A 27,101-nucleotide genomic window follows, 5' to 3' on the forward strand; every position below is an offset into this window, starting at 1 on the left:
GGGGCTGTTTATGAGTGTATGCTACAGTAAACTTTGCCGCCGGGCAGAAAGGACTTGTTAGAGATTACGTTGACCAAACAGTTTGATGAGGAGTCAGCTTTTAATTCTGTTTTTACCACAAGTATTTCCTTTTTTAATATAAAATTGTGTTTTTGCATTCCCATATTTCATTTTTTGACGAATGGTCGTAATATAATCATCAAATCTTTAACGATGAAGCTTAATTATTGATTTATCTATTTTATATTTGAATGGTTACAAAACTAAATTGAAAGCTGACAACGCTCGTTAAATTTCGTTAGTGATAACATCGCTAACATGCAGCAGCCGGCCGGAGAAACAGACCACGTGCTTTGGCCAATTTCGCTTCTGGTATCGCTCTAACCCTGTTGACCTGACGATGACCCTCCCTTACCGTGATGCCCTGCTACAACTGCCCACATAGTCTATTAATTTTACATTCTATCATCGTTAAATTTCTTTCAGTGAAAAAATAACCAACCTATTTGGCCCTGATATCGGCAGCTATGATCTACCGACGCTCCCTTATTCATGAAGAGATATCTTTACAACGTCCAGTTTTAACAGACTAATGAAAATATATCAAATGAATGCAGAGGTGTTAGCGTCAATACTGTTGCCGCTTGAGTGACCACCGTGTGCTATATGGGTGCATCCGGTCACGGGTATGCATGTGTCACAGACAAAGCGTAGTAATTCACATGTGGGAGACGGATTGCTTTTTACTATTACTAGCCACATAATGTAGGAAACATATGAATATTTTATCAATTTATTTTGTATTTTTGTTTTATTTATTCCACAGGTGTTGAAAATTTCAAACAAGAATAAAAATAACTCAAAGGTCAACTCCCGGTGTGTGGTGAGGGTTACCTAACACCATGCTAAGGTAGGTGGAGTAGACGTTTAGGTAGATTGAGACACCTTGTCTCATTTTCTTTTGTTTTGGAATCCATAAAAGTTATTGAACGTAACAGGATAACGGAAAGTAAACTCATATGTAGGGGCAGTACACACATATGAAGGATAAATAAAAGCAAAAATTGGCAATATACACTATCATACGTGCAAAGGAGTTAACAGTTCAAAAAATATGTTTACAATATAATGTTACTAGAATGATCACGGAAGTTCAGGAGTAGGATAAGATATGTTATTTAAATCTTCCTTTCAGATATTCGGGGTTCCAGGTATATGTTTTTGTTAGTTTGGTTCCTGGCCTATCAAAGCTCCCCAAACACTTACAGTACTACAAGTACCATACCAGCTCGAGGGTCAGTACGTACCAGCCCGAGGGTCAGTACGTACCAGTTCGAGGGTCAGTACGTACCAGCTCGAGGGTCAGTACGTACCAGCCCGAGGGTCAGTACGTATACCACTGTACTAGGTGTTCATTACCGATCTCTCAATTTGTTATCATCGAACAATAAGTGCATGTACGATTGCGTCGGACCTCTGTTGTCCTGTTAAACTTCCCTGTTTCCCTTTCTGTTGCATATTTTTTTTTGGAACAGGAAGTTTTGGTTTACTGACTCGACTGATAATCTTTATTACCTGCACTCGTAAGACATTTAATTGCATTCCCTGCATTCAGGCGATGTTAATTACGCCTGTTATATTGTATCGCGCTTACAACGTTTATACATGTGCAGTTTAAACATATTTCCTCAATTTTGCATCAGTTTTTTAGCTGACAGTGTTTACAAATTGAACAACAAATGTGTGTTTGTGTTAACCTGCAGTTAGGGTCAAGTGAAGCTCGATAAAAGGCGGAACTTGGTCGCTTCCGTTTCTGAAGTATACACAGTTAATTATATGTACTTTTAAGAGAAGACTAGAACCTGTGTACCAAATTACATGATTGAACGAGGCGACCAATGTACCACGTGCAGAAAGAAGCTATCTAAGAGACTGAAATATACGTATTCAAAGATATTCCAGATAAACATAAACCAACTTAACCTCCCTCCACCTTCCCCCAGGAAGTGCAAGAACTTTGTTTTTTTATGTCGTCTTTCAAGTATCGGGTGCCAATATCGACATCTATATGTTTTCCTTTTATTTTAAATATTTCTTTTATCATTTTCGAATGAAATCCACCAGGAATTAACAACTATTTCTTAAAATGAAGGAAATCGGAAAGAAGTTTTATGTGATCTCAAAACATTGATTTTTATACCTTTCTCCGGTATAAGTTGGGTAATGACTCATCACAAATGTGTGGTCAGTTGGGACGTGAAAAGGATCGGTGTGGTCATCATCTGTCCCGGTATAGGTCGAAAGTGAGACATATGGGATTGTCTAGGTCGTGATGTGGTTTTGTATAGGTCGTGATGAGTCCGTTCATGTAAGAGAAGGTGATATAAACAAGAGGCCCAATGGGCATGCGTCGCTTACCTGGTATTTATCTCACATTGGTAACCTTAAAATTGAACCTGTGTCAGATATATGTATATTCAAACGCACTAAATAAAGCTACAGGCAAAAACATCATTAGCCATAACCCCTGGTCGTTTTGAAGAACATGTTAAAACATGTCAACAATGTTGCAACTGTGAACTTGAACATATAACATAGGTCATTCAGTTGAACAAATTAAATAATACTTTATCTAAACTTGCAACTAGCTAAAGGTCATCAACTTCGGCCTTTTGTTTATTGAGAAAGGGTCACTGAACGGTTTATACACATTCGACTCCAGTTAACTTGAATACTGGTTAAGGTCATTTTAACATATTTGACCCTTGTGACATTGAAAGAAGATTTAGGACAAATTTAGTAGCTCTTCATCCAAGCATGTGACTGACCAAATATTATCATGAAGATTTTAACACATTTGACCCCTGTGACCTTGAAAGGGGATCAATATCATTCGGCAAAATATCATTACCCTAGGGCTTTTTGTTCTGTACGGAGAAATCGTTTTAAGTAAAAATGTTGGCGATATGTGGCGCGCCATGGCTTCGGGCTAAGTGAGCTACCGAGATGTAATGGTGGTTATTTAGGTATACTGATCCGAGTGTGAAGGTGTCATATATAACAATATTAAATGGTGGTTATTTAGGGATATTGACCCGAGTGTGAGGTGTCATATATAACAATATTTAATATTGACTATTTAGGATTACTGACCCGAGTGTGGAGTGTCATATATAACAATATTTAATATTGACTATTTAGGGATACTGACCCGAGTGTGTAGGTGTCAATATAACACTATTTGATGGTGGTTATTTAGGGATACTGACCAGAGTGTGTAGGTGTTATATATAACACTATGTAATGGTGGTAATTTAGGGATATTGATCAAACTGTGTAGGTGTCATATATAACACTATTTAACGGTGGTTATTTAGGGATACTGACCCGAGTGTGAGGTGTCATATATAACAATAGTTAATATTGACTATTTAGGGATACTGATCCGAGTGTGTAGGTCTTATACATAACACTATTTAATGGTGGTTATTTAGGGATATTGATCAAACTGTGTAGGTGTCATATATAACACTATTTAATGGTGGTTATTTAAGGATACTGACCCGAGTGTGAGGTGTCATATATAAAAATAGTTAATATTGACTATTTAGGGATACTGATCCGAGTGTGTAGGTGTCATATATAACAATATTTAATGGTGTTTATTTAGGGATACTGACCCGAGTGTGTAGGTGTCATATATAATACTATTTAATGGTAGTTATTCAGGGATACTGACCAGAGTGTGTAGGTGTCATATATAACAATATTTAATGGTGTTTATTTAGGGATACTGATCCTAGTGTGTAGGTGTCGTATATAATAATATGTATTGGTGGTTATTTAGGGATACTGATCCGAGTGTGTAGGTGTCATATATAACACTATTTAATGGTGGTTATTTATGGATAATGATCCGAGTGTGTGAGTGTCATATATAACACTATTTAATATTGACTATTATAGGGGTACTGATCCAAGTGTGTAGGAGTCATATATAACATTATATAATAGTGGTTATTTAGGGATACTGATCCTAGTGTGAGGTGTCATGTATAACACTATTTAATGGTGGTTATTTAGTGATACTGATCCTAGTGTGAGGTGTCATATATAACAATATTTAATGGTGGTTATTTAGGGATACTGATCCGAGTGTGTAGGTGTCATATATAACAATATTTAATGGTGGTTATTTATGGATACTGATCCTAGTGTAAGGTGTCATATATATCAATATTTAATGGTGGTTATTTCGGGATACGGACTCGAGTGTGATGGTGTCAATATAACACTATTTAATGGTGATTATTTAGGGAAATAATCCGAGTGTATATGTGTCCTATATAACAATATTTAATGTTGCTTATTTAGGGATACTGATCCGAGTGTGAGGTGTCATATATAACAATATTTAATGTTGGTTATTTATGGATACTGATCCTAGTGTAAGGTGTCATATATAACAATATTTAATGTTGGTTATTTAGGGATACTGATCCGAGTGTGAGGGGTCATATATAACAATATTTAATGTTGGTTATTTAGGGGTACTGATCCGAGTGTGTAGGTGTCAATATAACACTATTTAATGGTGGGTATTTAGGGATACTGATCCGAGTGTGAGGTGTCATATATAACAATATTTAATGTTGGTTATTTATTGATACTGATCCTAGTGTAAGGTGTCATATATAACAATATTTAATGTTGGTTATTTAGGGATGCTGATCCGAGTGTGAGGTGTCATATATAACAATAGTTAATATTGACTATTTAGGGATACTGATCCGAGTGTGTAGGTCTTATATATAACACTATTTAATGGTGGTTATATAGGGATATGGATCAAACTGTGTAGGTGTCTTAAATAACAATATTTAATGGTGGTTATCTAGGGATACTGATCTTAGTGTGTAGGTGTTATATATAACACTATGTAATGGTGGTTATTTAGGGATATTGACCAAACTGTGTAGGTGTCATATATAACACTATTTAATGGTGGTTATTTAGGGAAATAATCCGAGTGTATATGTGTCCTATATTACAATATTTAATGTTGGTTATTTAGGGATACTGATCCGAGTGTGAGGTGTCATATATAACAATATTTAATGTTGGTTACTTAGGGATACTGACCCGAGTGTGAGGTGTCATATATAACAATACTTAATGGTGGTTATTTAGGGATACTGATCCGAGGGTGTAGGTGTCAATGTAACACTATTTAATGGTGGTTATTTAGGGATACTGACCCGAGTGTGAGGTGTCATATATAACAATATTTAATGATGGTTATTTAGGGATACTGATCCTAGTGTGTAGGTGTCATATATAACAATATTTAATGTTGGTTATTTAGGGATACTGCCCCGAGTGTGAGGTGTCATATATAAAAATACTTAATGGTGGTTATTTAGGGATACTGATCCGAGGGGGTAGGTGTCAATATAACACTATTTAAGGGTGGTTATTTAGGGATACTGACCCGAGTATGGGGTGTCATATATAACAATATTTAACATTGACTATTAAGGGGTACTGATGCAAGTGTGTAGGTGTCATATATCACAATTTTTAATGGTGGTTATTTAGGGATACTGATCCTAGTGTGAGGTGTCATATATAACACTATTTAATGATAGTTATTTAATGATACTGATCCGAGTGTGTAGGTGTCATATGTAACAATATTTACTGGTGGTTATTTAGGGATACTGATCCGAGTGGGAAGGTGTCATATATAACAATATTAAATGGTGGTTATTTAGGGATACTGATCCTAGTGTGAGGTCTCATATATAACACTATTTAATGATAGTTATTTAATGATACTGATCCGAGTGTGTAGGTGTCATATGTAACAATATCCACTGGTGGTTATTTAGGTATACTGATCCGAGTGTGTAGGTGTCATATATAACACTATTTAATGGTGGGTATTTAGGGAAATAATCCGAGTGTTTATGTGTCCTATATAACACTATTTAATGTTGGTAATGGTGGTTATTTAGGGATACTGATCCGAGGGTGTAGGTGTCAATATAACACTATTTAAGGGTGGTTATTTAGGGATACTGACCCGAGTGTGTAGGTGTCATATATAACACTATAACACTATTTAATGGTGGTTATTCAGGGATACTGATCCTAGTGTGTAGGTGTCAATATAACACTATTTAATGGTGTTTATTTAGGGATACTGACCCGAGTGTGTAGGTGTCGTATATAATAATATGTATTGGTGGTTATTTAGGGATACTGATCCGAGTGGGAAGGTGTCATATATAACAATATTAAATGGTGGTTATTTAGGGATACTGATCCTAGTGTGTAGGAGTTATATATAACACTATTTAATGATGGTTATTTAATGATACTGATCCGAGTGTGTAGGTGTCATATGTAACAATATCCACTGGTGGTTATTTAGGTATACTGATCCGAGTGTGTAGGTGTCATATATAATGAGGTGTCATATATAACAATATTTAATGGTGGTTATTTAGGGATACTGACCCGAGTGTGTAGGTGTCGTATATAATAATATGTATTGGTGGTTATTTAGGGATACTGATCCGAGTGGGAAGGTGTCATATATAACAATATTAAATGGTGGTTATTTAGGGATACTGATCCTAGTGTGAGGCGTCATATATAACACTATTTAATGATAGTTATTTAATGATACTGATCCGAGTGTGTAGGTGTCATATGTAACAATATCCACTGGTGGTTATTTAGGTATACTGATCCGAGTGTGTAGGTGTCATATATAATGAGGTGTCATATATAACAATATTTAATGGTGGTTATTTAGAGATACTGATCTTAGTGTGAAGGTGTCGTATATAACAATATTTAAGGTGTCATATATAACACTATTTAATGGTGGGTATTTAGGGAAATAATCCGAGTGTTTATGTGTCCTATATAACACTATTTAATGTTGGTAATGGTGGTTATTTAGGGATACTGATCCGAGGGTGTAGGTGTCAATATAACACTATTTAAGGGTGGTTATTTAGGGATACTGACCCGAGTGTGTAGGTGTCATATATAACACTATTTAATGGTGGTTATTTAGGGATACTGATCCTAGTGTGTAGGAGTTATATATAACACTATTTAATGGTGGTTATTTAGGGATACTGATCCAACTGTGTATGTGTCATATATAACAATATTTAATGGTGGTTATTTAGGGATACTGATCTTAGTGTGAAGGTGTCGTATATAACAATATTTAATGATGGTTATTTAGGGATACTGATCCGAGGGTGTAGGTGTTAATATAACACTATTTAAGGGTGGTTATTTAGGGATACTGACCCGAGTGTGAGGTGTCATATATAAGAATATTTAATATTGACTATTAAGGGGTACTGATGCAAGTGTGTAGGTGTCATTTATCACACTTTTTAATGGTGGTTATTTAGGGATACTGATCCTAGTGTGAGGTGTCATATATAACACTATTTAATGGTGGTTATTTAATGATACTGATCCGAGTGTGTAGGTGTCATATGTAACAATATTTACTGGTGGTTATTTAGGGATACTGATCCGAGTGTGTAGGTGTCAATATAACACTATTTAATGGTGGTTATTTAGGGATACTGATCCTAGTGTGTAGGTGTCATAAATAACAGTATTTAATGGTGGTTATTTGGGGATACTGACACGAGTGTGTAGCTGTCAATATAACACTTTTTAATGGTGGTTATTTAGGGAAATAATCCGAGTGTTTATGTGTCCTATATAACACTATTTAATGTTGGTTATTTAGGGATACTGATCCAAGTGTGAGGTGTTATATATAACACTATTTAATGGTGGTTATTTAGGGATACTGATCTGAGTGTGTAGGTGTCATATATAACACTATTTAATAGTGGTTATTTAAGGATACTGATCCGAGTGTGTAGTAGTCATATATAACAGTCTTTAATGGTGGTTATTTAGGGACACTGTTCCTAGTGTGAGGTGTTATATATAACACTATCTAATGGTGGTTATTTAGTGATACTGATCCTAGTGTGTAGGTGTCATATTTAACACTATTTAATGGTGGTTATTTAGGGATACTGACCAGAATGTGTAGGTGTCATATATAACACTATTTAATGGTGGTTATTTAGGGATATTGATCAAATTGTGTAGGTGTCATATATAACACTATTTAATTGTGGTTTTTTAGGGATACTGATCAGAGTGTGTAGGGGTCATATATAACACTATTTAATGGTGGTTATTTATGGATACTGATCCGAGTGTGTAGGTGTGTATATAACACTATTTAATGGTGGTTATTTATGGATACTGATCCGAGTGTGTAGGTGTGTATATAACACTATTTAATGGTGGTTATTTAGGGATACAGATCCGAGTGTGTAGGTGTCAATATGACACTATATAACAATATTTAATGGTGGTTATTTAGGGATACTGATCTGAGTGTGTAGGGGTCATATATAACACTATTTAATGGTGGTTATTTATGGATACTGATCCGAGTGTGTAGGTGTGTATATAACACTATTTAATGGTGGTTATTTATGGATACTGATCCGAGTGTGTAGGTGTGTATATAACACTATTTAATGGTGGTTATTTATGGATACTGATCCGAGTGTGTAGGTGTGTATATAACACTATTTAATGGTGGTTATTTAGGGATACAGATCCGAGTGTGTAGGTGTCAATATGACACTATATAACAATATTTAATGGTGGTTATTTGGGGATACTGACCTGAGTGTGTAGGTGTCAATATAACACTATTTAATGGGGGTTATTTAGGGATACTGATCCGAGTGTGAGGTTTCATATATAACAATATTTAATGGTGGTTATTTAGGGATACTGACCAGAGTGTGTAGGTGTCATATATAACACTATTTAATGGGGGTTATTTAGGGATACTGATCCGAGTGTGAGGTTTCATATATAACAATATTTAATGGTGGTTATTTCGGGATACTGACCTGAGTGTGTAGGTGTCAATATAACACTATTTAATGGTGTTTATTTAGGGATACTGACCCGAGTGTGTAGGTGTCAATATAACACTATTTAATGGAGGTTATTTAGGGATACTGATCCGAGTGTGTAGGTGTCATATATAACACTATTTAATGGTGGTTATTTAGGGATACTGATCCGAGTGTGTAGGTGTCAATATGACACTATTTGATGGTGGTTATTTAGGGAAAGAATCCGAGCGTGTATTTGTCTGTCCTATATAACACTATTTAATTGTGGTTTTTTAGGGATACTGATCAGAGAGCGTAGGAGTCATATATAACACTATTTATTGGTGGTTATTGAGGAATACTGATCCTAGTGTGTAGGTGTCCTATTATCCAATTATGGACTTTTGTGGTGGTGAATATTATGTGATATGAACCTGAAAGAGTGAAATTGAACGAGGCGAAGCCGAGGTCAATATCACTTTTTCAGGTTCATATCACATCATATTTACCAGCACAAAAGCCCATAACTGTTTTATTATATGCTTCAACAATAAGATAAAACAAAACAAAACCCAATGTTCTGATATTTGTACGCAAGCCTCCGTGTAATTTAGCCAGGTTTGAATTCAACAGTTCAGAATCGTAGCTTTCGAATACATCGTCTAGGTTCTTTTTCTTAAGATATTTAATGGTGGTCATTTAAGGATACTGATCCGAGTGTGTAGGTGTCAACATAACACTATTTAATGGTGGTTATTTAGGGATACTGACCCGTGTGTGAAGATGTCAATATAACAACATTTGATGGTGGTTATTTAGGGATACTGATCAGAGTGTGTATGTGTCCTATATAACAATATTTAATGGTGGTTATTTAGGGAAATAATCCGAGTGTGTATGTGTCCTATATAACAATATTAAATGGTGGTTATTTAGGGATATTGATTCGAGTCTGTAAACAGTCACTTTCCGAATAACACAGGAACCTTGAAAACGCATGTTTGTAGGATACGAATTACGTAGAATTTAATTCGGGCAAGGAAGTAATTCTTACACTATTATGTTTTCGGAGCAATCCTCTCCTTTATCGAGACACAGAGAAAAAACCAGTTTCATTTCCTAAAACAATATTACATTTATAAATATCATAGGATATAGCTGATATTTTGAAAACAATTAGCCCCTCGGTTAGCGTTAGCGCGGCAGAGTGTACACTGGCCACATTGGTGCCCACTGATACCGTGTGTGACAAAGATATTAAAGATACTGAAGCTGGAAGAAAGACACGACGTTTCGTCCCAAGATGATAATTGGGATATTGCGTAAAAACTCCCGAAAACTTCCGAAATTTCTTTCATAAAGGTAAATATGTAGTAAACATATATATATCCTTTCTTTTTTGTGCTTATCTCTCGTTGACTCACTTTATGTGATAGTGCATCTTGCGCAAGAATAGGTCCTCTACATCAGCGTTCCTTGTCCGCGATGCTCTCAGCTTAATTGCTGCCTTCGGCTGTCTTTAGCCGAGGGGACTATTGGTTTTATATAATAGCTATATCTTCAATTATAGTTTATCAGTTCTATCTTCTTGTAATGTGATGTATATGCACATGTAACTGTTCTGTTTCACTGTGTCTTGAAAAAGGAGCGGATCGCTCCNATATATAACACTATTTAATGGTGGTTATTTAGGGATACTGATCCGAGTGTGTATGTGTCAATATAACACTATTTAATGGTGGTTATTTAGGGATACTGATCCTAGTGTGAGGTGTCATATATGACACTATTTGATGGTGGTTATTTAGGGATACTGATCCGAGTGTGTAGGTGTCAATATAACACTATTTAATGGTGTTTTTTTAGGGAAATAATCCGAGTGTGTATGTGTCCTATATAACACTATTTAATGGTGGTTATTTAGGGATACTGATCCGAGTGTGAAGGTTCATATATAACAATATTTAATGGTTGTTATTTAGGGATACTGATCTGAGTGTGTAGGTGTCATATATAACACTATTTAATGGTGGTTATTTAGGGATACTGATCCGAGTGTGTAGGTGTCAATATGACACTATTTGATGGTGGTTATTTAGGGAAAGAATCCGAGCGTGTATTTGTCTGTCCTATATAACACTATTTAATTGTGTTTTTTTAGGGATACTGATCAGAGTGTGTAGGTGTCATATATAACACTATTTAATTGTGGTTTTTTAGGGATACTGATCAGAGTGTGTAGGTGTCATATATAACACTATTTATTGGTGGTTATTAAGGAATACTGATCCTAGTGTGTAGGTGTCCTATTATCCAATTATGGACTTTTGTGGTGGTGAATATTATGTGATATGAACCTGAAAGAGTGAAATTGAACGAGGCGAAGCCGAGGTCAATATCACTTTTTCAGGTTCATATCACATCATATTTACCAGCACAAAAGCCCATAACTGTTTTATTATATGCTTCAACAATAAGATAAAACAAAACAAAACCCAATGTTCTGATATTTGTACGCAAGCCTCCGTGTAATTTAGCCAGGTTTGAATTCAACAGTTCAGAATCGTAGCTTTCGAATACATCGTCTAGGTTCTTTTTCTTAAGATATTTAATGGTGGTCATTTAAGGATACTGATCCGAGTGTGTAGGTGTCAACATAACACTATTTAATGGTGGTTATTTAGGGATACTGACCCGTGTGTGAAGATGTCAATATAACAACATTTGATGGTGGTTATTTAGGGATACTGATCAGAGTGTGTATGTGTCCTATATAACAATATTTAATGGTGGTTATTTAGGGAAATAATCCGAGTGTGTATGTGTCCTATATAACAATATTAAATGGTGGTTATTTAGGGATATTGATTCGAGTCTGTAAACAGTCACTTTCCGAATAACACAGGAACCTTGAAAACGCATGTTTGTAGGATACGAATTACGTAGAATTTAATTCGGGCAAGGAAGTAATTCTTACACTATTATGTTTTCGGAGCAATCCTCTCCTTTATAGAGACACAGAGAAAAAACCAGTTTCATTTCCTAAAACAATATTACATTTATAAATATCATAGGATATAGCTGATATTTTGAAAACAATTAGCCCCTCGGTTAGCGTTAGCGCGGCAGAGTGTACACTGGCCACATTGGTGCCCACTGATACCGTGTGTGACAAAGATATTAAAGATACTGAAGCTGGAAGAAAGACACGACGTTTCGTCCCAAGATGATAATTGGGATATTGCGTAAAAACTCCCGAAAACTTCCGAAATTTCTTTCATAAAGGTAAATATGTAGTAAACATATATATATCCTTTCTTTTTTGTGCTTATCTCTCGTTGACTCACTTTATGTGATAGTGCATCTTGCGCAAGAATAGGTCCTCTACATCAGCGTTCCTTGTCCGCGATGCTCTCAGCTTAATTGCTGCCTTCGGCTGTCTTTAGCCGAGGGGACTATTGGTTTTATATAATAGCTATATCTTCAATTATAGTTTATCAGTTCTATCTTCTTGTAATGTGATGTATATGCACATGTAACTGTTCTGTTTCACTGTGTCTTGAAAAAGGAGCGGATCGCTCCAAAACCTAAACTTGTCCACACTGTTGGAATTACTTCTTTGCCCCATATATATATATATACATATATTGTCTCCAACACCGTAACGATTTTTTAAGACAGAAATTCAGAACTACCATTTCAGCCACACAAGGAGTTATCGGTTTGTTGGTTTGACACGTGGTAGTTTCCCACTAAATGTCACGACGACTTTTTTTACAACTGGACGTCTGATGGACACTATATCGATCTAAACGTGTCGGTTTGCAGCCGGACATCTGCGGACGACATATCAAAGAATATCAACCGACAAATGTCCATGACCATTATCACAAATCGATGAGGGGGCTGATCTTCTGAAGAATGGTCAATTTTCTTGGACAAGCTTTATTATAAAATTGGTATGTTTAAACCTTGGTCATTTTCCCCGTCACATCCTTCGATATAATGGCTACTTTACTCGGTCAGTTTTTGACAAAAACACTTGCCTGACGAATCTGATTATTATTTTATTTGTCAAAGCAGTTATGACTGAAAATTCAAGCCCACTATAATTAGGATTCTATTATTGGTTCTTTTGTTTGTCCAGATGATAACAACACGTACATCATACTGTTTTTTGTTTCCTGGGGTTGAATAATATCTTTTCTGAAAGCAATAGTCAAAATCGTGTGTCTATAATTCGTTATTATCCTTCCTCTGCTGTCATTTAATTTGTCAGATGCCATGATTAAGGGAGATAATTTGTCCTGTAGATGACCGTAGAGTTACACAGATGCAATGACTAAGGGAGATAATTTGTCCAGTAGATGACCGTAGGGTTACACAGATGCTATTACTAAGGGAGATAGTTTGTCCAGTAGATGACCGTAGGGTTACACAGATGATAACAAATGGGTAATTTCGTATTATGCTCTAGAGGATATTTTAAGTGAATTGTCATTGTTGTAATGTACCGACGTTAGCCTTAACATATCATCCCGGGACGTGTGCCGACATTATCCTTAACATATCACCCTGGGACGTGTGCCGACATTATCCTTAACACGTCACCCTGGGACGTGGGCCGACACTATCCTTAACACGTCACCCCGGGACGTGTGCCGACACTATCCTTAACAACTCACCCTGGGACGTGTGCTGACATTATCCTTACCCCGTCCCCCGGGGACGTGTCCCGACATTATCCTTAACACGTCACCCTATGACGTGTGCCGACACTATCCTTAACACATCACCCTGGGACGTGTGCCGACACTATCCTGAACACGTCACCCAGGGACGTGTGCCGACACTATCCTTAACAACTCACCCTGGGACGTGTGCCGACATCATCTTTAACACGTCACCCTGGGACGTGTGTCGACATTATCCTTAACACGTCACCCTATGACGTGTGCCGACACTATCCTTAACACCTCACCCTGGGACGTGTGCTGACATTATCCTTACCCCGTCCCCCGGGGACGTGTCCCGACACTATCCTTAACACGTCACCCTGGGACGTGGGCCGACACTATCCTTAACACGTCACCCTATGACGTGTGCCGACACTATCCTTAACACCTCACCCTGGGACGTGGGCCGACACTATCCTTAACACGTCCCCCTGGGACGTGGCCCGACACTATCCTTAACACGTCACCCTGGGACGTGTCCCGACACTATCCTTAACACGTCACCCTGGGACGTGGGCCGACACTATCCTTAACACGTCACCCTATGACGTGTGCCGACACTATCCTTAACACGTCACCCGGGGACGTGTGCCGACACTATCCTTAACAACTCACCCTGGGACGTGTGCCGACATCATCTTTAACACGTCCCCCTAGGACGTGTGCCGACACTATCCTTAACAACTCACCCTGGGACGTGTGCTGACATTATCCTTAACACGTCCCCCTGGGACGTGTCCCGACACTATCCTTAACACGTCACCCTGGGACGTGGGCCGACACTATCCTTAACACGTCACCCGGGGACGTGTGCCGACACTATCCTTAACACGTCCCCCTGGGACGTGTGTCGACACTATCCTTAATACGTCACCCTGGGACGTGTGCCGACACCATCCTTAACACGTCACCCTGGGACGTGTGTCGACATTATCCTTAACACGTCACCCTGGGCCGTGTGCCGACACTATCCTTAACACGTCACCCGGGGACGTGTGCCGACACTATCCTTAACACGTCCCCCGGGGACGTGTGCCGACATTATCCTTAACACGTCCCCCTATGACGTGTGCCGACACTATCCTTAACACCTCACCCTGGGACGTGTGCTGACATTATCCTTAACACCTCACCCTGGGATGTGTGCTGACATTGTCCTTAACTCCTCACCCTGGGACGTGTGCTGACATCATCTTTAACACGCCCCCCGGGGACGTGTCCCGACACTATCTTTAACACGTCCCCCTAGGACGTGTGCCGACACTACCATTAACACGTCACCCTGGCACGTGTGCCGACACTATCTTTAACACGTCACCCTATGACGTGTGTCGACATTATCCTTAACACGCCACCCTGGGACGTGTGCGTGTGCCGACATCATCTTTAACCCGTCTCCTGGGGACGTGTACCGACACTATCCTTAACCCCTAACCCTGGGACGTGTGCCGACATCATCTTTAACACGTCACCCGGGGACGTGTGCCGACACTCCCCTTAACACGTCACCCTTGGACGTGTGCCGACACTACCCTTAACACGTCACCCAGGGACGTGGGCCGACACTATCCTCAACACGTCAACCTGGGACGTGTGTCGACGCTATCTTTAACACGTCACCCTGGGACGACTGCCGACACTATCCTTAACCCGTCACCCTGGGACGTGTGTCGACGCTATCTTTAACACGTCACCCTGGCACGTGTGCCGACACTATCCCTAACACGTCACCCTGGGGCGTGGGTCGACACTATCCTTAACCCGTCACCCTTGGACGTGTGCCGACACTACCATTAACACGTCACCCTGGCACGTGTGTCGACACTATCCTCAACACGTCACCCTATGACGTGTGTCGACATTATCCTTAACAACTCACCCTGGGACGTGTGACGACACTATCCTTAACACGCCACCCTGGGACGTGTGTCGACGCTATCTTTAACACGTCACCCTGGGGCGTGGGTCGACACTATCCTTAACATGTCACCCTGGGACGTGTGCCAACGCTATCCTTAACACGTCACCCAGGGACGTGGGCCGACACTATCCTGAACACGTCACCCAGGGACGTGTGCTGACACTATCCTTAACACGCCACCCTGGGACGTGTGTCGACACTATCTTTAACACGTCCCCCTGGGGCGTGGGCCGACACTATCCTGAACACGTCACCCTGGGACGTGGGCCGACACTATCCTTAACACCTCACCCTGGGACGTGTGCCGACACTATCCTGAACACGTCACCCAGGGACGTGTGCCGACACTATCCTTAACACGTCACCCTGGGACGTGGGCCGACGTTATCCTTAACACATCACCCTGGGACGGGTGTCGACACTATCCTTAACACGTCACCCGGGGACGTGTGCCGACGTTATCTTTAACACATCACCCTGGGACGTGTGCCGACACTATCCTTAACATGTCACCCTGGGACGTGTGCCGACGTTATCTTTAACACATCACCCTGGGAAGTGTGCCGACGTTATCCTTAACACGTCACCCTGGGACGTGTGCCGACGTTATCTTTAACACATCACCCTGGGACGTGGGCCGACACTATCCTTAACACATCACCTCATGACGTGGTTCAACGTCCCTAGGGTGATGTGTTAAGGCTGATGTCGGCACACGTTCCAGTGTTACATGTTGAGGATAACGTCGGCCCACGTCCCAGGATTATGTATTTTAGGATAATTTTCCTTCATTTACATTTTTAAAGGAATGACAACGACAAAAATAGTTGCTGCATCAAAAAGTGAGAAAAACTCACAGCATTAACATTTGCGCCATAATTTGATGACATCATGCTAGGCAATAGGACTGCCGATAATGTTTGCAGAACATATTATATTCATATAAACAAAGAAAAAAATAGGCATTAAAACGCTGCAACGATGAAACATAAGTGTGATATTACCATTTTGTTTTCAAGAAAATATGTGATATGTCGCTGGTAAAAATGTAAAATTTCGTTGGCAAACATGAAATAACATTGAAAAAGAAGAAATAAAAGACATTCCTATTTTACAAATTTGTATCTTGCCGTCGATAATTGTGAAAAATTTAATTAACAAAGAGATATGGCGGGTTGTTATGCCTATTTCCCCAAAGCTATGTTACGCTAGTACGCGCATCCAACCGTGCACTGTTATGACGCGTCCTCAGGTATTTTTATACAGGTAGCAATATCGGAATCCCGTGTCTAAGAATAGATTATTGTAAACAGACCACATATTTGGTATTTCGGCATTATTTGTTGGTGTTTAAGCACTTGATATAATTACTATTGCCAGTTGGAGTGTAAAACAAATCATAAATTTCATCAAAAATAGTATTACCTACAAAGCGTAGATGTACTGTACACGTGTACAGGGATTTGTTGACATGCTTCGATAAAAGTATGTCGCACTAAATAATAAAGAAATTATTACTAACAAAACTGATAAATCAAAAGGTATGTTATTAAAATGAAAACAAAGTTTTCCATCGATTTAAAAAAAACACTATTGCCTTATTAAGGAATATGATCACATGCCTAAATATTAAAAAACAAACTGAAGGAGGATTCGAACCTGCACCGTTTATTTTCTAGTCGCAAGTTAACTGCGTTACACATTCGGCTACATAGAACATACAGATATTGGAAATTACAAACTTATTTAACCCGAGAAACACCGGTCGCAGTTTAGAGAAACTTGATCACCCCATGCTTTTCATTATTTTGAGCACTTTCCCAAAGGAGGACCACTTTTCCGTAATACGATTTGTTTTTGCAACTTACATCACGGTCACAAAAAGTTTATTCAAAAGTTGGTCCTCGGATGGGAAAGTGTTGAAAGTCTTTTTTTAAGTCCGGGAAACCCCATCACTTTCATAGATATAGTGTATATGGCTATATTTGCAGTATCATATTAGCAACACATGTACCTAATTTCTCAGCAGTTTCAAAATTCATATTCAATTGGTTTTGTATCTTTTGTATGCATTTTTGCTACCCGAAATGCTTTACTCATTATTTTTTTTCCCCGTTTTCATAAATGCCGACTTAGGGAAAATACGGGCAGTTTTCCGCCATACCTCTTTGACAAACCGTCTTTCATTCCTTATATTCGACTGTTGTATCTTCTCTGTACGATCTTTAATCTATCAACATCAGTTAAGTGTACTTGTTTATACAGTTTTGTAAATATGCTGTGTTTTGTCGCTGTTGTCACTTCCAAGTGAACCCCAAGCACTGTTATTCTACTTTGTGGATGTGTTTGTTCTTCTATTCATTGAAGATATCTTTTTCAATAAGACACACATTGACACTGTGTTTAGTGTCTGCTCGTGTGTTTGTAGTTTGCGCTAATGTGACTTTCTATTGAAAACTGCGTAAAACCCCCGACTTAATGAGCGTCATAAGCAGCATTAAGAAGGGTCCCCCTCCCGGAATTCGTCTGTCCCAGCTGGACAGTTTATAACAAGTATACAGTAAACAAAAACCGACGGGCTTAAATTATAAAAACATCGAAAAAAATCAATAATTTACTACATTGAATTATAAACGATTATAAGATGGTCAGAATACCGAATAGGTTAACTTTTTTTCATACTTAGGTAGCATTTACACAAACAGGCTCTTTAAACTATGTGAAGTTAAAGAAACGTCAAGAATTAGTATAAGAACGTGTATAGCTACACTCACAGGGACAACAATGATCGGGTATATACAGTCAAACTTGTCTAAATATAAATATAAACTTGATTGATAAAATCAATTATAAAAAACAAGTTATATAACTTATATGAATCACTCTTGTTGGCCCGGATGGTAGCGCACAGGGGGTCTAAATGTGGGAGGAAACCGGAGTACCCGGAGAAAATCCACGTAGTCGGGAAGGTGACCTCATACCTTTTCATGTCCGATCGGGCATTCGAACCCCGGCCGCCTTGGTGAAAGGCGAGTGCGTTATCCACTGCGCCACTCGATCACCCTCAAACTTGTCTAATCTGACACCATGCGACAATACCTTTATCAGATTAGACAGTCTGAATACACAGGTCGGATTTAGTAGTTTGCAGTATTGGGGTTGTAACATTACGTTTGATTAGTCCGGGTGTCGGAACACATGTGGTGTTACGTGTTTTCTAAATAGAGATTACAGTATTATCAAATATGTTTAATTAGTATGTTTAACAAAAAGTCGAATTGCTAAGGGCTCAGATTATACAGGTTTCAATGTAGATTGAATTAAACACACGGTACAACGGTTTTGGCGAACCTGATGAATTATATGTGCGTGCGCATGTTCAGTCTTTATACAGTTGAAACAATGATGGTTGATATTGTATTTTGAACAGATACTGGACAAAGTTCAACCAGAGATAGAGTGTTACATTGAACAAAACCTGGTTACCATAGCGAACTGAGTAGTTTGGAGTTATATACCTCTCTAATGTATATATGGCCATGGAAGTACGTCATTTCTTTTGCATATTTCGTACCCCCAAAATAACCTAGCATATCAGATTCATTTGCAAACGTCGATTACTTTTTTTGATATCTAATACGTCTTTTTGGTTATGCAAAAATAAAACTGTTATGAGTTGGAGACATGAGAATATCGCTTTATTAATGCATTTTCAACATTAATACAATTGGCAGTGCATACCTTAGATGACCATATATCATAAAAATAGACCACTTCTGTACACGAGACGCGTACAATGGGTCGACGGCCTTATTCGTCATTACAAACATACATCCTTGTAATGATTGTTAAAACTCATTAAATCAACGATGACATGAATTGTAATTTAACGCGTTATTTAGGCAAAAGTGGTCCAGTGATTAAATATGATACACTGTGGCACGTGACAAACAACCGGATATGACCAATCTAACGAAGAACGATAACTCTGAATCGAGTTTAATTCAATCGCCACACATACGTACACGTGCTCTAGACAGTGCCGACATAATTATATCTACCGTGACGTCACTATACTGATAATCATATTCTTATTGACATTTTTATCTGTACAGCAGCTAATATATAACCTAATATCGTTCAGTTTCCGATTTAAAAAAAACTTGTAAATTGTTTTTTTCCTTATCACTCGGGACGTGTTGGCTTTCATCCTGATTCAAGATCAAACATTCAAGTATCAAACTTATTGTTATTGTTCTTCGAAATACATATATCTTTGACAAGGTCCGGAATCACATAATCCTGCGCTGAAAAAAATGTTATTAAGGAGAATAGTATGGAGTTTGAACCACAGTCCACGTGTCTAGCACACTTATTTGAAGTCCAACACCATGTCCTTTGTGCTAACGCCTTAGAACTTCCCTGTAGCTCTCAATCTCGGGGTAGACACATCCGTCGTACACGAACGTCGGACAATAACTATGTAAAGTCACACTTGACGAGAGATTGTCATGGTCGTTTTATCCCCATTAATTCTCCCTCCTCCCCGTACACCAATCGATTGTCTACATTTGTTATATCTGTTGACATGAGAAAGGTGACCTAGTCCCTCCTCTCCGTCATAACGTAGCCAATGCCGTTTAATGGGATGCTTTGCCGAAATATTATTCGGTATAACATTGCTTATTTGTGTAATTATGTAAATTGAGGTTTTCGATTGCAACATACTTATAACACTATTTTTCAGCGGTGATGTGTAAATTTGATTTTTTTTTTGTATAAAAGTGTTTAGACTTATTTCGATTTCTAGTGAAACCCCAGCAAGTAATTTCCATATTCTGATAACATCAACCCGTAATATACCTCAATCATATCTCTCACTAGAAAAACTTATCCTTTCATGGGATTTCTTAATCTGTATCATCTCTATACAGTAGTACATATTTAGTAATACCCCGTCCTCCAATATACCCCGTCATCACCCCTCTCTAGTAGTGGTAATACCCCGTCCTCCAATATACCCCGTCATCACCCCTCTCGAGTAGTGGTAATACCCCCGTCCTCCAATATACCCCGTCATCATCTCTCTCCAGTAGTAGTAATACCCCCGTCCTCCAATATACCCCGTCATCATCTCTATCCAGTAGTGGTAATACCCCCGTCCTCCAATATACCCCGTCATCAGTTCTCTCCAGTAGTAGTAATACCCCGTCCTCCAATATACCCCGTCATCACCTTTCTCAAGTAGTGGTAATACCCCAGTCCTCCAATATACCCCGTCATCACCTCTCTCCAGTAGTAGTAATACCCCCGTCCTCCAATATACCCCGTCAACAGTTCTCTCCAGTAGTAGTAATACCCCGTCCTCCAATATACCCCGTCATCACCTTTCTCAAGTAGTGGTAATACCCCAGTCCTCCAATATACCCCGTCATCACCTCTCTCCAGTAGTAGTAATACCCCCGTCCTCCAATATACCCCGTCAACAGTTCTCTCCAGTAGTAGTAATACCCCGTCCTCCAATATACCCCGTCATCACCTTTCTCAAGTAGTGGTAATACCCCAGTCCTCCAATATACCCCGTCATCACCTCTCTCCAGTAGTAGTAATACCCCCGTCCTCCAATATACCCCGTCAACAGTTCTCTCCAGTAGTAGTAATACCCCGTCCTCCAATATACCCCGTCATCACCTTTCTCAAGTAGTGGTAATACCCCAGTCCTCCAATATACCCCGTCATCATCTCTCTCCAGTAGTAGTAATACCCCCGTCCTCCAATATACCCCGTCAACAGTTCTCTCCAGTAGTAGTAATACCCCGTCCTCCAATATACCCCGTCATCACCTTTCTCAAGTAGTGGTAATACCCCAGTCCTCCAATATACCCCGTCATCATCTCTCTCCAGTAGTAGTAATACCCCCGTCCTCCAATATACCCCGTCAACAGTTCTCTCCAGTAGTAGTAATACCCCGTCCTCCAATATACCCCGTCATCACCTTTCTCAAGTAGTAGTAATACCCCCGTCCTCCAATATACCCCGTCATCACCTCTCTCCAGTAGTGGTAATACCCCAGTCCTCCAATATACCCCGTCATCACCTCTCTCCAGTAGTAGTAATACCCCCGTCCTCCAATATACCCCGTCATCACCTCTCTCCAGTAGTGGTAATACCCCCGTCCTCCAATATACCCCGTCATCACCTTTCTCAAGTAGTGGTAATACCCCAGTCCTCCAATATACCCCGTCATCATCTCTCTCCAGTAGTAGTAATACCCCCGTCCTCCAATATACCCCGTCATCACCTCTCTCCAGTAGTGGTAATACCCCAGTCCTCCAATATACCCCGTCATCATCTCTCTCCAGTAGTAGTAATACCCCCGTCCTCCAATATACCCCGTCATCACCTCTCTCCAGTAGTGGTAATACCCCAGTCCTCCAATATACCCCGTCATCATCTCTCTCCAGTAGTAGTAATACCCCCGTCCTCCAATATACCCCGTCATCACCTCTCTCCAGTAGTGGTAATACCCCAGTCCTCCAATATACCCCGTCATCATCTCTCTCCAGTAGTAGTAATACCCCCGTCCTCCAATATACCCCGTCATCACCTTTCTCAAGTAGTGGTAATACCCCAGTCCTCCAATATACCCCGTCATCACCTTTCTCAAGTAGTGGTAATACCCCAGTCCTCCAATATACCCCGTCATCATCTCTCTCCAGTAGTGGTAATACCCCCGTCCTCCAATATACCCCGTCATCACCTTTCTCAAGTAGTGGTAATACCCCAGTCCTCCAATATACCCCGTCATCATCTCTCTCCAGTAGTAGTAATACCCCAGTCCTCCAATATACCCCGTCAGCAGTTCTCTCCAGTAGTAGTAATACCCCAGTCCTCCAATCTACCCCGTCATCACCTTTCTCAAGTAGTAGTAATACCCCCGTCCTCCAATATACCCCGTCATCACCTCTCTCCAGTAGTGGTAATACCCCAGTCCTCCAATATACCCCGTCATCATCTCTCTCCAGTAGTAGTAATACCCCCGTCCTCCAATATACCCCGTCATCACCTTTCTCAAGTAGTGGTAATACCCCCGTCCTCCAATATACCCCGTCATCACCTTTCTCAAGTAGTGGTAATACCCCCGTCCTCCAATATACCCCGTCATCACCTTTCTCAAGTAGTGGTAATACCCCAGTCCTCCAATATACCCCGTCATCATCTCTCTCCAGTAGTAGTAATACCCCCGTCCTCCGATATACCCCGTCAACAGTTCTCTCCAGTAGTAGTAATACCCCGTCCTCCAATATACCCCGTCATCACCTTTCTCAAGTAGTGGTAATACCCCAGTCCTCCAATATACCCCGTCATCATCTCTCTCCAGTAGTAGTAATACCCCAGTCCTCCAATATACCCCGTCAGCAGTTCTCTCCAGTAGTAGTAATACCCCAGTCCTCCAATCTACCCCGTCATCACCTTTCTCAAGTAGAAGTAATACCCCCGTCCTCCAATATACCCCGTCATCACCTCTCTCCGGTAGTAGTAATACCCCGTCCTCCAATATACCCCGTCATCTCCTCTCTCCAGTAGTGGTAATACCCCAGTCCTCCAATATACCCCGTCAGCAGTTCTCTCCAGTAGTAGTAATACCCCAGTCCTCCAATATACCCCGCCATCACCTCTCTCCAGTAGTAGTAATACCCCCGTCCTCCAATATACCCCGCCATCACCTCTCTCCAGTAGTAGTAATACCCCAGTCCTCCAATATACCCCGTCATCACCTCTCTCCAGTAGTACTAATACTCCGTCCTCCAATATACCCCGTCATCACCTCTCTCCGGTAGTAGTAATACCCCGTCCTCCAATATACCCCGTCATCACCTCTCTCCGGTAGTAGTAATCCCCCGTCCTCCAATATACCCCGTCATCACCTCTCTCCAGTAGTGGTAATACCCCCGTCCTCCAATATACCCCGTTATTACCTCTCCCCAGTAGAGGTAATACCCCCGTCCTCCAATATACCCAGTCGTCACTTCTCACTACAATACACCGTCACGGTCGATATATGTTGACCCTTACCTGTTTCACTTCACTCTAATCGCATACGAAACAGTTCCTTCGATAATATTTTGAAAAAAATGTCACAGATGAAATATCCGATTCGATTTTCATTTTCTAAATATGAACCCAAATTGAGGACAAACGATCCGAAAACATGAGGAAAACAAAGCACGCTATTCAGACCAATCCAAGCACAGCTGCCGACTTTACCAAGGATATCCTAAAGAGCTTCCTGTCAAGCACTGCTCAATGGAAGTTGGAGTCTAAAGAAAAGTATATCTGGGCAGTGTGTTCGGCTTTGATCCAAGGCTGTGTGCTGGTGATAGTTATGTAAACCGGTGATACCTATAACACTTGGGGCTGTCTTATCCATCACGCCGTCAACCTCCCGGAGAGAGGCCATTGTCAACGGCTCCATATATAATTCAGCCGTTAGGTTTTATATGGTTAACGCACGAGGCCTTGGTTATCTGAACCCTCGCTCGCGTGTGAGTTAGATAATAGGACTATTCAAATTAGGGTATTCTTTGTCATTCATACAAATTCCTTATTCGTCCACATCCATTTTTATCGTTTACTGTTGGTTTCAATAGAAATATATTTCTTCCGTCTATATTTCAATAATGGTTGATTAATCTGAAAATCCTCGAGTATTCTTTTATAGACATGTGATATCGTAGCCAAGTCTTGTGAGGGATCATTGACAGTGGCGGATCCAGAAGGGTTTTTTGGGCTTCCGGAAACCCCCCCCCATCCATGAGAATTTTCTTTACAAATCATGTATTTTCACCATTTTCCTCAATTTTCCCCCCCATGGAAATTTGGCCCCCCCCCCCCCTCCCCCTAGATAGGTCTCTGGATCCGCCACTGATTGTGTTCTTACTGTGGGATACAGTACTGTATTAACAGGTTACCACTGCTTTAAATAATTGTGTTATAACTCTACGTAATGAAGCTTTTAATATTGTATATAAATTGAGAAATTCTATCTAGAAAACCGAACAAATTTGACCGATTCGGTTTCTCACCTTAGAAAAGCGAAAATACATAGTTATAGTCAAAATAGATTGGCTTTATTCCAAAATCAACGCAATAGTTGACCAAAAACAGTTATTCCATAATGAAACGTGTGTCCAGTAGCACTTCGACAACATGTTTTATTTCTATTTAGTAGACACTATTTAATTGTACGTCGTGATCAGTAAATAATTATTCTATGGAAAAAAATGGTTAGGACATTCAGCCATGCGAGAGACATGGACATGAACAGCATGGGTCATGTATGGAAATAATGGTGTTGATAATAATGCTTATTGCTAGATAAATGATTCAGGCACGACTTACCAACAACAAAGTTAATGGCACCTAACATATTGCTTACCCAAATAATTCACTCGTGATGCAAAGGGAGATAATTGTTCTTCATTATTCGTTTGGTCAACCGTTAATTATAACACCTTCCATATGTCCAGTCAAATAGTGCTTACGTTTTAAATTATTCATCATACAAATGTGGGTGTGTTTTGGTGTAAACGATTAAATTCAGTTCAAAACATGGCAAATACGAGTTAATACCTGATAATTGATTGTATGGGATATTGTCCGATAGAAAGTTTTAACCTGACTTACAGCATTTGAATTTAAAACAAAACTAAAAATAATCCCACAAAGCCGTCGTTGTAATCCACTCAATTCTTGCGAATATTTATCTCCACGATTGTAAATCGTATAATCTTAACAGGAAAACGAAAGCTTACAAAATTATTTTTATGTAACAATTTGTACATAAAGGTAGATTGCAGTAGTTTTGCTAGTGTGTTAAATTGCTATATATGTTGTGTAGTCGATGGTTGGGATTTTGTTAGTTACTCTCTATCGTCAGAATGTACGGATATAATTGTTCAAACATTACAATACTGTACTGTTATATCATACAATAGAAAGTTAGATGTACCATGAGAAACACTGAAGGAAGAAATGGTAATTATAGAATGAAGGTAAGATTAAAATAATACCAAATAATAAAAGTCATGCAACAGATGCAATGGTTTTGTTATGTCCTGGGCTTTACGCCCGTGTAACAGCTAAAGTCATAAAGACAGGGGCCTAAACACACTCGGCTCACTAGGAGAGTCTATAGAAGAAAATTGAAAATAAGATAAATTAGAAATGTCGCAGTGTGGGCAGCAGATCAGTTATTGTTTCTTCGTCGTCACATAGGGAAAGACACAAAGGAATACCATCGATTTCTATATCAGTCATAAAATGAATGTTTCCTTTATATATGCGCGAACTTTTTGCTTAATTTCATAAATCACGACCTTTTGACGTTTATCTAATACTACTGCAAACAAATATATTATATTTGATAATGTCGGCCGTATAATTAACAAAAAACCGTGACAGCAAGCGTGATGGTTTTGATAATTCTCTGTAGGTACACACAGACATCAGATATGCATGATAACACATGCCAAATCGATTAGCAAGGTTCAACTCTCAAAAAGCGTACTGGTGCATAGCACATTAGATTCATAAATATGTAGACGCGCATGATGCAGTGAAAAACAAGAGAGTATTACCTGTTTTGTAGGTGGGCTTATCTGAAATTATACGAGGACATGGTTGATAACGTAAAAGTCCAACTGCTTTTATCAAAACACGTCTTCGTGTAACTTAATAATTAATAGCAATCGCAAATTGAGGACTTAATAATTTACTATGTCGGTACCTTCATGACTGTTTTCTTCATTCTGTATGAAGCCGGGTAAATTAAGAGGATTCACACTTCTACTCTCCTTGCATTTCATTCATTAACTTTCTGATCCACACAAAGTTGGTGTCACGGAGGTGCCGGACTATTATACTGGCTATACTTACCTGATCGCGTTACTGCCACGGTTTTCTTCTGTTGTCATATCCAATTGACATTGAAATTGCATATTAATTCTGTAGGAACTAAAGGTAAGCTATTTTTACTAAAAATAGTCGAGAAAATGACAACTTTTTAATTCTCAATGTCAAATATGTCTCAAATGAACTTTACATTTCATCTTAGTTTTCAATTGTATTGCCATAATACATTTCTGAAAAAGTTCAATAAATACAAATTTTTAAATAGTTTTATTTATGATATTCATAATATTTACACATTAAAAAAATATTTAAACTTATTTGCATTAGTTCATTTCCAAATATGTTTCATTTTAAGACGATTTAGTGTTGGTTGTGTTATATGGACAGGTGTGTAACCTTATAGACCCCACATACTGTCCTCAGACATCACCTTATATGTATTCAGCAAACAGAGTCGCATAACTGGCAGATCAGCTGTCTAAAAAGCTTAAGCATTCAGACAGTTTTAAAAATCAAATAAGACGAATTAGTTATTCATTATTTTAATATTTT

The 27,101-nt window shown here is 39.3% G+C and overlaps 2 protein-coding genes across 5 annotated transcripts in view; both read left to right on the forward strand.

Annotated features, from left to right (window-relative positions):
• LOC110448012 overlaps positions 1-27,101 on the forward strand; it is a 56,874-nt gene that overhangs the window by 22,024 nt on the left and 7,749 nt on the right. For 3 of the 4 annotated variants that reach the window (XM_021494031.1, XM_021494032.1, XM_021494033.1), the window contains exon 2: positions 827-910. The gene's annotated coding sequence lies outside the window, so the exon portion shown is untranslated. Of the gene's footprint in view, positions 1-826; positions 911-26,528; positions 26,658-27,101 lie in introns of those variants that run through there. The other variant, XM_021494036.1, reaches the window with a different exon arrangement.
• LOC110448011 (putative GPI-anchored protein pfl2) lies at positions 21,600-23,222 on the forward strand (the record flags this gene model as incomplete). The annotated part of the gene is made up of 1 exon (XM_021494029.1): positions 21,600-23,222. A coding segment is annotated over one exon (1,623 nt), but the record flags the coding sequence as incomplete, so codon positions are not given.

Source organism: Mizuhopecten yessoensis, unplaced genomic scaffold (assembly GCF_002113885.1).
Source record: "Mizuhopecten yessoensis strain PY_sf001 unplaced genomic scaffold, ASM211388v2 scaffold3773, whole genome shotgun sequence".
Lineage (NCBI taxonomy): Eukaryota > Metazoa > Mollusca > Bivalvia > Pectinida > Pectinidae > Mizuhopecten > Mizuhopecten yessoensis.